Source organism: Podarcis gaigeae (assembly GCF_964106915.1).
Source record: "Podarcis gaigeae genome assembly, chromosome: 2".
Lineage (NCBI taxonomy): Eukaryota > Metazoa > Chordata > Lepidosauria > Squamata > Lacertidae > Podarcis > Podarcis gaigeae.
In genome coordinates, this window is record NC_139679.1 from 80,376,797 (window position 1) to 80,389,034 (window position 12,238).

The 12,238-nt window shown below is 40.8% G+C and overlaps 1 protein-coding gene across 1 annotated transcript in view; it reads left to right on the forward strand.

Moving 5' to 3' along the window:
- Positions 1 to 12,238, forward strand: part of FBLN2 (fibulin 2) — a 123,885-nt gene that overhangs the window by 8,736 nt on the left and 102,911 nt on the right. Inside the window, 2 exon segments of the mRNA XM_083726994.1 lie at positions 7,588 to 7,621; positions 9,388 to 9,468. Coding sequence (XP_083583120.1) covers positions 9,435 to 9,468 — 34 coding nt within the window. The 5' untranslated portion in view covers positions 7,588 to 7,621; positions 9,388 to 9,434.

Genomic DNA, 12,238 nt, shown 5'->3' on the forward strand with positions numbered 1-12,238 from the left:
AGTCCAAAGAGGATAAGAAAATATGTTATAAAATGTGATATTTTTGTATGTTTTGTTTTTGTGTTATAATTAAAAAACCTTTAATAAATATTTTTTTTAAAAAAAAAACTGTTGTTGGAAGATGGCTTTTTGATACACAGTTCTCTGTGGACTGTTCGGATCCGTAAAGTCAACAAGCGTCAAGCTAGATGCGGACTTAAGCACAATGGTCCTGCCCCAGAAAAGCAACAACTGTAGGATAACGATTCAGGTAGGTAGCCAGGTTTGACGCACTCGAAATAAATTTAAAAAATTAAAAAATTGTCCAGTAGCACCTTAGAGACCAACTAAGTTTGTTCTGGGTATAAGCTTGAAGAAGTGTGCATGCACATGAAAACTTATATCCAGAACAAACTTAGTTGGTCTCTAAGGTGCTACTGGAGAATTTTAGTAGGATAGGGAAGGCATCTATGAGAATATTCCTGGCTATAAGGGCATACAAGATAGTGCAAGATTCCTAAAACAGCCAATTTTATCGTAAAAAAGATTTTGTGATATTAGGGGGTGCTTGGGACCACTTTTCTGGCTCCAGGAGAAGAACTAAGGATAAATATAGAAGGTAAAGCTTTTTGGGCAGCACAGACCAAGTGATTAAGAAATGGGTGTTGGATATGAGTCATATTTCTTCATGTAGTGAAATGTTTAAGAATTGCTCTGCAGTTAGGTTCTAGAAATAGGTATTGCACAGAACATTTGGACCCATGCTCAGACTTGTGCTTAAGTGCTTGTTCCTTCCTTTCAGTCTGTTTCATCTGGTATTTATGTTTGAGCAGGAAATAATACAACTTGGGGCAATGAGACTAGCCACAGTAATACAACATTTGATGGACAAGGGCCTTCACTTTAGCCTTTTCTTTTTATTTGTTAATAAAGTACAGCACAACCCATTTGGTACAGGACTGGTTTGCAAGCCACATGTTACTTATGGAAAAGACCACAATAACTTCCTGTGGTAATAAGGGAACATAATATATAATTTACAAAAGAAACCAAAACAGATATTCTAATGTGATTCTGGTTTATGGGGGAAATCTGGTATGAAGCTCCAAGCTCATTAAGATCCTGAGAACCACACAAATACATCAAGGGCATAAAGTGACTGCAAGTATTTTCCCCAAATTCCCAGAAAGACTGGCCTTTGCAATTACTGCGCATAGATTCCATGTAGTATACAAAAACCCAGACCTCAAGGGTTTGCAAATTGAATTAAGATAATGAAGCAACCTATATATATTGGCTCTTTTCCAAAGGTTAGTTACAATGCATACCTAACCTGTCTACCCAGAAGTAAGTCCTATTGAAGTCAATGGGGCTTACTCCCAAGAAACTGGGGTTAGAATTACAGTCTTAGCCACCAGACAAACCCACAATTTTGTAGCTTGTAATTCACAAGCATTACTTCCTTACCCCCATGTGTCACGTGGCACCCCACTTTGAAGACTAACTTTCAAAAGCAGTTTATTGTAAGTGATTGAAGCCTGATGTTCTGTGAATAGTAAATCTCCTAGGCATCTCTAAGCCCATCTAAAATAGCATACTGGTTCCCAACATGTGTCCTGGTCTGCAATAGCCCCATATAAGATAGACCTGGAGCATAACATAGATTTTCATTAAATTCTCATTTTGCCGCTGGTGCTGGTCCAATTTCAACTACTTGGAGATCTCTGAATGCCAGATTGGTGACTGAAATCTCCAACTGGCTGAGCCCTCCAGCTTTCTTAAGGAGGTAAGCAGAAGAGCTTATTTAATGTATTTAATATACTACCTTTTTCTCCAAGGTGTACATGGTTTCGCCCCACTCCTCAGTTAATCCCTAGAATGATCCTGTGAGGTAGTTTAAGAGACTATGACCGGCCCAAGGTCACCCAGTGAGCTTCATGACTGAGTGGGGATTTGAACCCAATCTCCCAGGCCATAGGCCAACGCTCTAACCACTATATCACCCTGGCTTCCTAGAGTACGTCTGTTATGGGGCAGCTTTATCATTGTAGGTAAATAAATATAGGAAAAGAAAAATGTTACTTAGAGAAGGATCTATATATTTTCCTTGAAGCTTGAATTTGATTTATTCTGGTCTGTTTTGTTTGTTTATTGCTTTATTTATTTATTGCTTTATTTTATTTAATGTGCTGTAAACCACTTTTAGGTTTTTTCTTTAGAATACAAAGTGGTATAGAAATGAAATTAATAGTAACAGTAATAATAAATTCCACAGCAGAAAAAGGCACCTAGACATTCTGTTGTGGCGACCATAGCCTAGGTTTAAGGAGCAATTTGGTGATTAGCTTATATATCTGAGTTTCTAACACTTCCATTAAAACCCTTTCCCCAAAGCATGTATATTTATAAATGTTTTGGATTGGGTGATCCTGAATATAGGGGGAAAATAATATTTTAAATTCCAGTAAAGTTAAGCAGCTTAAAAATAAATTTTGTCACCAAGATCTGCCCACTCAATCTTGCCCTGCACTTCCCATCCCAGAAGCAAGTTGGTTGTAGAATGGTTGTAAGTTGTAGAATGCTTCCAAAGGTTCTTCAGTTGGTTGCTTTCCAAGGAGAGGTACTCCCACTAGAAAGCACATAACATTTTGATCTTTTCTACCTGTATATCTTGAGTTAAGGCACTCCTTTCATCAGTCTTACCCTCAGAAAGCATGTGAGATGAAGGAAAGAAAAGTGAACATGATTGTGTAGAAGGTTTCCACCCTACAAAAGTTGAAGAAACAACTGCACCCTTCAATTACTAAATAAACATGATTAGGAAGAAAGTCCCACTTCAAAGGGGGAAAGTTTTTTTTTTAAAAAAAACACCTGTTTGGTATATCCAAACCCTTGAGCACTTCTAAACTTGTTCTGTTATGGTAGAAAATGTCTGTTAAAGAACTGGGAAGAATCTTCAAAGTGGGGAAGAATGGAGAGCAACAGACCCACAAAGATTGACCCAGTGGTCACACATGTCTCCACAATTCCTGAATAAATATTACAATGTTGTGCCCACCATACTACTTCCATTACTTTATGGAGAGAAGACCATTTCACAAGATTCTCTCCAGATGTTCCCTGTGTGCCAGCCTTTTTCATACATTCATCAAAATGTGCCGATATATGGGACTATGTCCAGAGCACAAATAATAGTAACAATAGTAACAACAACAACTTCTTCTTCCTCCTCCTCTTCTTCTTCCTCTTCTTCTCCTCCTCTGTTTAATTTGTATACTGCCCTTCATCTGACGATCTCAAGGTGGTTCACAGCATAAAATGTCTGGAATGTAGCTAGCTGGTATTCTCCATGCACATTAGAAACATTGAGGAGAATAAATGAAAGGGGCGGAGTCCAGAGTGTTTAGAATTCAGATCAGTTCTCATAATGGGAAATTTCCGAATTGTAGTGTAGGATTGTACTGTAACGAATGGATAGTGTAGCAAAGAATCCTTCTTGGGCCCATCACATACTGCGCAACTGTCCCATTTAAATTGGGACATTCCAGATTTACAGAAGCCACCCTGGCTTCTGACCCCAATCCCAGGTGTCCCATTCTTCACCCTGTGCTGTGGCGCAAGTAAATTGGCTCATACCAGAGTGCAGGACCAAAAGACAGAAGCAAAACTTTCCCTGCCCATCCCCCCCTGTCACCAGTGTTCTTCCTCCTTCCACCGTGCCTTTCCAGTCAACATACTTCCAGAAGCCAGCACCACACTGGATACACTGGTGGCAGTGACCATGGCAGTGGTGGCTGAAGGCAGTGCATAAAGATGCAAGGGAGGGATGCCCGTCAAGGTTGTGTCCCAATTTTCCTCACTCCATGCCATTAATTTTGGGTCTATTAATTATGGTAGGTCTACTCTGAGCAGGACTTAGACCATCATTTGTTAGCCCGCATTCAGCCTCCCTCCCCCCAGCTTCTAAACCCTTGTTAAGGTTTCATTGGCATCTGATGGAAAAGAGAGAGAGAACTGGAAGATGTTTGCATATTGTTGACACTGTAGTTTAAATCCCTCATGACAGCTTCACACAGTTCTTTATTCAAAGTACAGCACACTGAAAAGCAAACATGAGTTACATGGGAGAATCTACAGCTGGTGATATTGTTATTTCTGAATGGCAGCATTTTACATCAAATAGAAAGGCATGCATCTATGTATCTTAACGAATCAAATTAATTTCATTATCTTTTATGGAGAGATTTTGTACAAGCTTTTGACTGATGGTTAATGGTTGTGGACTCATTAACAGCACGACAGATTTAAGCTTCAATTTCAAAGGTTTTGCTTCCATTCCTGGAGGAAAACTAGAAAGTACTGTTTCTCAGCATGTTTGAGTTTTGTGTCATTAAAAACTCCCCTCTTCCTGAAACATTTGTCTGAATTCAATTTGTTTGAAATCTGTGGTAGTGATTAACATTTCAGTCTGAGTATTTCAAAGACGTGCTTCAGCTTGTCCTGCATTAAAACAATAATTTTTCGCCTCCAGCTAAATGACATTAATTGGTATTTATATATTATTATTAGGAAAGTTTGTTTTGTCAATTGAGTTTCATAGTAAACTAAACAAGCCGCTGGTGTGAGTGGAAAAGCCAGATGCATTTATGCCACATCTTAATTTCCAAGAAACAAATTAACCCATTCAGCTGTTATGCCAACTCACCCAATGCAGTTAGGGTTAGGGTTAGGGTTAGGGTGGAATTTAACTATGTATTGGGTTCCACAAGATGGCCACCAACTTGGATCACTTTAAAAAGAAGATTAGATAAATTCATGGAGGATAAGACTGTCAGTGGCTACTAGCCATGATGACTTTGTGCTACCTCCAGTATCAGAGGCAGAATGCTTCGAAACATCAGTTGCTGGGGATCATGAGTAGGAAAGGGTTACTGTGGTTGTGTCCTGCTTGCTTACTGTGAGACTAGAATGCAGGACTTTGAAGGATCCTTCTTGTGTTATTAAGTAAAGGCTCAGTATCTATGTTTAGTGCCAGAGCTCGCTGTCTAATGAACAGATATTGTCAAGGAAAGTAGGCTGGAAGGTGCGCAGCTCAAGTTACTTGCTCCTTGAAGCAGAGCAGCAATAGTCTCCCCATCTGCAAGTCATGGTGCATAATGCCCAAGGCCAGCCAAGTCATTTTGGCTCCTGAGACAGATCATTCCACTTAGCAGCAAATTGCTGGTTATTTAATTTACTATTTCATGACATCTCAAATCAGATGCCTTAGGGGTGGCTGCCTCACTATATCTAATGGTAGGATTGGTCCCAGCTATAAGGGTAAGCAGAGATGTGAAGTCTAGGAGTTGTACTATATCTATATTTGTCATTCAGAAGCCAAATGCATCTTTTCTCTAAAAAGAAATAACAGGTTGAAGATTTCATCTTTTTAAGGATGACTTTACACAAGGAGAGTAGTTAATTGGTTGTTAAATGCGACCTTTTATCTAAGGAAGTGTAACAGGTATGTGAGTGCAGGACAGAATAGGAACCAGTTTAATACATTTAAAATGCTCTGAAAAGTGTTATTTGAAAAACAGCAGGGGTCATTCTTTGTGAAACACAAAAAAGATTTTTTTAAAAAAAAAGTTTAAAAAAAGCCTGATGTGTATATGCCCACATTACAAGACCACCAGCCAGGCTAGAAAAATGGTATGACTGGCATCTTATCCTCTGGAGAACCGGAGTTCTTAGATGCTTCATGAGTATTTTGAAGATCAAAGCATAAGCACATTAACAGACTCCAGTTTAATCTGCAGCAATCAGTCTCTTGCTGTCAGAGTGTGGAAAATCATAGAAAGGCTGCATGCTACGTGCTGGAGATTGATATGGAGAAAGCAAAATATGGTGCAATTAACATGTTACTGTATATTGCAATCAAAATTGACTGTTAATCATGGAAATGGCATTGTCTAGACAACTTTGACGGACAATTTATTACAATAAATAGCAAATACCCTTGTAGTGAGATTTATTGTGATATAAATGTCCCATGATTTTTTCAGAGTTCATTATCAGACTTGAACCAAATCTTATCTGTTATTTTGGAGATATGGCTATAGCAGAAGGTGAGACCACTAAGTATAATTGACAATTCAGGGTGCACTACCAAGACTGACATACTATGGAAGATTTCTGGATGCTGGGCTTTGATGCTGATATTTCCCAACATGAAATTCAACAGTTTCAGGAACAATCTTGGTTTGCTGAAAACAGCTGACAAACATATTTCTATGTTCCTACTTTTACCTGAAGTGGAAGACAACATCCCTGTGGCATACCATGACTCTAGAACCAAAATCTTGAGAAACACATGTCTCTGTGGTGACGTGTTTGCATGCATGTTTCTGTGTAACGTGTGAGCTTGGTTACAACAGATACTTGCAATTTATCTGGAGAATATTCAACAGCAAAATTGCCTGCAGTGAATTGAGCCTTCATAAATTCACATTCTGCTTAATATTTTAAATACCCAAGCCCCTTTGGAAAACATGCAAAGAAACATTAAACTTTGGGTAGTTCTTGTATTTCTGAGGGATAACCTGTGTACGCCTTGGAGAACAGAGTGGGAAAGGAAAGTATGAGAGGCAGCCTGTGGAAAAGACACAAGTAACCTTTTATACATGCAGAAGGGAAGGTCAGTGTATGTATATGTGAATGCATTTATTCATTCTGGCTTGTGGCCTGTCTTATCCCAAAGGTGGATAACATCATATATAATATATACAGCCGACAAAAATGGAGGAAAATGCAAGCAAAATATAATCCCCTGTCCTTGCCACAGCCTCTATCCTGCTGCTCTTGTTGCCTCCCTGCCCAACCCGCTTGCTCCTATTCCCAGCCAATATTCCCTAGTACAGAAGTCAGCAAACTTTTTCAGCAGGGGGTCGGTCCACTGTCCCTCAGACCTTGTGGGGGGCCGGATGATATTTTTTGGGAAAAAATGAACAAATTCCTATGCCCCACAAATAACCTAGAGATACATTTTAAATAAAAGCACACATTCTATTCATGTAAAAACAGGCAGGCCCCACAAATAACCCAGAGATGCATTTTAAATAAAAGGACACATTCTACTCATGTAAAAACACACTGATTCCCAGACCGTCCCTGGGCTGGATTGAGAAGGCAATTGGGCCGGATCCGGCCCCCAGGCCTTGGTTTGCCTACCCATGCCCTAGTATGTGGACCAGTTCAATTAAACCAAATTCTTTCCCAAATGCATTTCTACAGACTGCATCTCAGGGCCCCCCTCCCCCATTTTTGGTTGGTTGCAAATCTGTCTCCTTTTTACAAAGTACTATAATTGATTTGACCCCTATGATGAACTTTGACTACATGTTTTCTTGCATGTTAACATTGTTTCACTATTTTTTACTTGGTTCAGCATGTAAAATTGTTGAAAAATTGTGCCAGTTGTGAGCATGGAGATCTCTATGCTGGCTGCATCTTCCTATGCATATTGTAGAATTTTCTGTCCCACCCTTTTAAATGTTGCATGTGATGTATTTTTATGTAATTATGGGCACCAGGAATATGCTGAACTACATAATTTGTTTTTTGTTTCAGTTACAAAGATGAATAATGAACTTGGAGATTTTAAGTAAGTAAATAAGTTCCCAGGCTGTATGCTGATTTGTTTCAGCATATGATATGCTAATATATACAATCGGGATATTGAAGGAATTTTAATTAGTTCGTAATCCATCATGGCCTCAGTACATAATGATGAAGGCTTGTGTTTATTCGTCCCCATCGAAATTTACCATACCAGGGGGAATCTTGGTAACAAAAAAAATGTGGTTTAAAGAGATCAGATAGTCATGGGGGAGGGGTCCTACAGCTTTGACATATTCCTAGCATTCAGCCTGGGCAGCTTGGGGAGCCAGGATAATTGGGATCGAAACTGAGATTTCCCATGGCTCATTGACTGATCACTAATATCCTCATCATTTGCAACTAATAATGTAACGGATTAGCATTACTTCCAGAGGTTTTTGTTTTTTGATCAGGCTGATGGTAAACAGCAATGGAAGGGCTGTTGGTGTTGAAGCCATTGAGATTGCACTTGGTCGCCATGTGGAATGTGGAATCCAAAAATGTCCTTTAGGGAATATACAGGAATCAGGTTTAAGCAAAGCTTGCTTCGAAAAAGAGGATTAATGATGGTTGAGTCCCCATCTCCAACAACTCAAGAACTGGCTGTTCCTTGATAGGTGGAAGTTCCTCTATAAACAGGACTCTAGGTTCTCCTTGAATTGGCAAAGGTGCTAGGCAAAAACATAATAGAAAGCCAAAATATGGTTAACTAGATTAGCCACTGTTCAGGGTTCTGATGCAATGCAGAAATTCCTATACTCCTTTTTGTGGCTGTACCAGAGGCAGAAAGGGAAATTCATGGAACTTCAGGCTAGCCTAGCCTTATCCTCATAATTCTAAACCATGGCTTTGTGCTATGTGAGCTAAAACATTTTCCAGAATCGTCCCTCAACACCACCCCTATAACCTGTCTCCCCCTCCTCCCCCCGGCATGATCTGCATGTCATTTTAGAACCAACTAGAAATGCTGACATCGAAACAGAAAGGATCCCAATATTTTACTTCAAAAGTCAAATTCTGAGCAAGCTCCTTTGAAAATGGCAGGTTTCAATGGGCCTGTTTGACAGTTGTTCTTAATCCAGATTTGTACATCCAAGATTTTGTCTGTTTCCAGTGAGAGAATGCCATGAAATATTGGATTTAGACTGGAAATCCAGATCTTACTATCTGCAATTGTAGGTATCCTGCACACTGCACAAGGAAATGTATATGCAGTTTGGCAGGACTACAACTCAGCCCTTCTGTTTCTACATCTCTCACCTTCACAATCCATTGACTAATTTGTAGCTTTTCAAAACTTAGCAGTGAATATCTATAGCATCTATATCAATATCTATATAGCTATATCTATCTTCCATGCAGTTTTATTCATTTCAGTAAGAACCCACCAGGTAAAATCCTAACAGAACAGTGCTAAGGATAACAGCATGTCCACATGAGTGCGAGAGGCCCAGTCAAAACACAAACTTGATTTTTCTGTGGCTGAAAATATGTGTTTAATTAGAATAGTGCAAGGGAGAGGAAAAGGAAGGTCTCATGAGAATAGCCCAGGTGTATGATCTTTCCAGTGACACATTCCCCCAACCAACCCTGGTATAACAACTGGCTATTCATAGATGCTGGAGTAACATTCAAATAATATATTACCAAGTTAAGCACTAAAAGAAAAGGGGGGGAGGGAGATTTATTTAAAAGCTGGCTCTAAAGATAATATTTCTAGTGGCAGAAGAATGCTATTTATTCTACATTTACGTTTTCCATTCTCTTCAGAAGTTCCCAGCAGAAAAAGAATTTAGGCCACACTCTGAACTGAAGGCATGGCAGGCAAGTTCACAGATAGCAAGCAGGCGTGTAAGTCCTGAAGGAGAAATAACGAGGATAATGAAATTAGATGAACATTGTATTTTAAGGTCAAAATTACTAAATGGCTCCATTTTTCTACTCAAAGTTGGCCACATAAGCCTGAAATATTGGAACTTAGCACATTCATACTCCCTTGCATACTCAAGTTGTCCATGGTATTTATCTTTTCTATATATGCAGGTAAAAAGGTAAAAGGCAAAGTGACCTCTGGACAACTAAGTCCAGTCGAATTTGACTATGGGGTGCAGCACTCATCTCTGCTTTCAGGCTGAGGGGGCTGGCGTTTGTCCACAGACAGCTTTTCTGGGCCATGTGGTCAGCATGATTTAACTGCTTCTGGTGCATGGAACACCATGATGAGTGCCAGAGCACATGGAAACACGGGTGTGTGTGTGTGTGTGTGTGTGTGTGTGTGTATGATATCGAATGTGTGTGTGTGTGTGTGTATTTCTGGAAAACTGGAAACCTAACAGGATTATCAGCATACTTCCTTAAAACTCTTTCACATTAATTTGCATGTCCATCTAGACAAGCAAACACCTCTATTTACCATTCTCGTATAAACTCCAATTATAAAATTAAAGTGAACATATTTGTAAGCTACATAATCACAGCAGACACATAAACAAAAGATGCAGAATCAGCCCCTATTGTGTGTGCTTTAAAAATTATTACTGCCATGAAAGCAGTTTTGTTTCTACTGTCTAGGACAGCAAGCCCATATGCCAATTTCTTCCATTGTTTTCCAGCCTTCCTTTCCCTCCTCCTTTTATATTGCTATACTTTTCTGTTTTGCTCACCAATCAATGTTCTTTGCTTCAAAAGAATGTTTCCCCCACAGCTGGTGGTTGCTTTTGTTTTTCAGATTTCCTTATCATTCCTATGAATGTTCTGTTTTCTTGTGATGGGCATGGAAATAGAGGTCTCTGTTCACTGTTAGCATAGTCACAAAGTTAGGTTGACAAGATAATGAGTGAGTTCACATATAATTCTGAGCCATGTTTTGTTTAACACATGGTTTATTGAATAAACCTCAGAACTGTCTCACAGATAATCAAACATGCCATAGTTTGTTTCTCCAAAGTTACTTTGTTTTCCAGCTGTTCTTGCCTCATGCCTCTGTAGATTTGCAAGTATGTGCAGTGGGGTACCCAAACAGACCATGGTTAACAAGGTTCTTGGGTTGGGATGTAATGCTGAACCATAGTTAAAATAAGCCACGGTTCATGAGCCAATAGGAAACTATGGCTGCATATCATGGTTTATTGCTGGAAACAAACTGTGGTTTGTCTGTCAGACAGGGTTCAGATATTCAAACGAATCACACCTTCACTAAAGGAACGATGTCTCAGTGTTAAGTGTGAACCCAGGTCAATAAATACATAGAATAGAAAGTGTTCTACAACATATAATTATTTGAAAAATATATAGTTGTCAGAGCTGCCTCTAGGTCCCAGCTCACAGAGGACCAACGGCCGGTTGATGTAATGTACAAAAGTCTTTATTGAAGTTTAGTTTCCATTTCAAACCCCAGAGCGTGCAGCCCTACGTCTTGACTCTAGATCGGCGAAGTCCCCTCTGAGTCACTATCCCTTCCGCACCAGTTTAAGATCCTAGCCCGGCTCCACCTCCTGCGCTGTTCCTTCCTCCTCTGGGTCCTTCTGCCCCCTGGGGTTTCCTCCTTCCTGGACTCTTCTGACGCTGACCCCCCTGAGTCTTGCCCTTCCTTCCGGCGGGCTTTAGGACCTGGCTCCCTATCCGGGCTACCTGCTGTGCCGCTCGCCTGTACATTTGAACTTGGCGTGCGCACCCAGCCTGTGACTTTCCTCTTGACCGTTTCCCCGCTCTCCGATGGAGGCGTGGTCAATCCTGACTCATCTCCTCTCTCTGGTGGTGAGAACACTGGTCCCGATGCCTGGGACTCCCCCCCCCACTGCGCTCTGGTGGGGAAGCTGGTCCTGATTTCCAACTGCTGCTCAGGGAGTCCCCGCTGGCCCCTTCCTTCTGGGGTTTCCCCCTTGGCACCCCCCTTGCCCTGGCCATCGGTGCTCCTTTCTGTGAATCTTCCGATTCGCTGGAGAGACTCGTGGAATCTCTCTGACCACAGTCACTGCCTACACCCCCCTCGGATTCCTCCTCCTCGCTCTCCATTTGCTCCATCTCCTGTGTCTCTGCTCCTGAACCCCTGACAATAGTGTATAACACAAGTATCATATTCTCTGTTTTTACCGCCATAGGGACGCGGGTGGCGCTGTGGGTTAAACCACAGAGCCTAGGACTTGCCGATCAGAAGGTCGGCAGTTCGAATCCCCATGACAGGGTGAGCTCCTGTTGCTCAGTCCCTGCTCCTGCCAACCTAGCAGTTCAAAAGCACGTCAAAAGTGCAAGTAGATAAATAGGTACCGCTCTGGCGGGAAGGTAAACGGCATTTCTGTGCACTGTTCTGGTTTGCCAGAAGCGGCTTCGTCATGCTGGCCACATGACCCGGAAGCTGTACACCAGCTCCCTCGGCCAATAAAGTGAGATGAGCGCCGCAACCTCAGAGTCGGCCACGACTGGACCTAATGATCAGGGGTACCTTTACCGTCCTAGAATTTGCAAAACGTGCTAGTTTCATTTGACTTTGGTACAAAAAGCCATCTCAAAATTTCAAAGCACAAAGGTAATTGAGGTGGGCCAGATCAGTATGAAAACATGTTTTGAACAAAAAGAAGTAATAGGGAATCATGTTCAAAATATATAAAACCTACAACTTCAG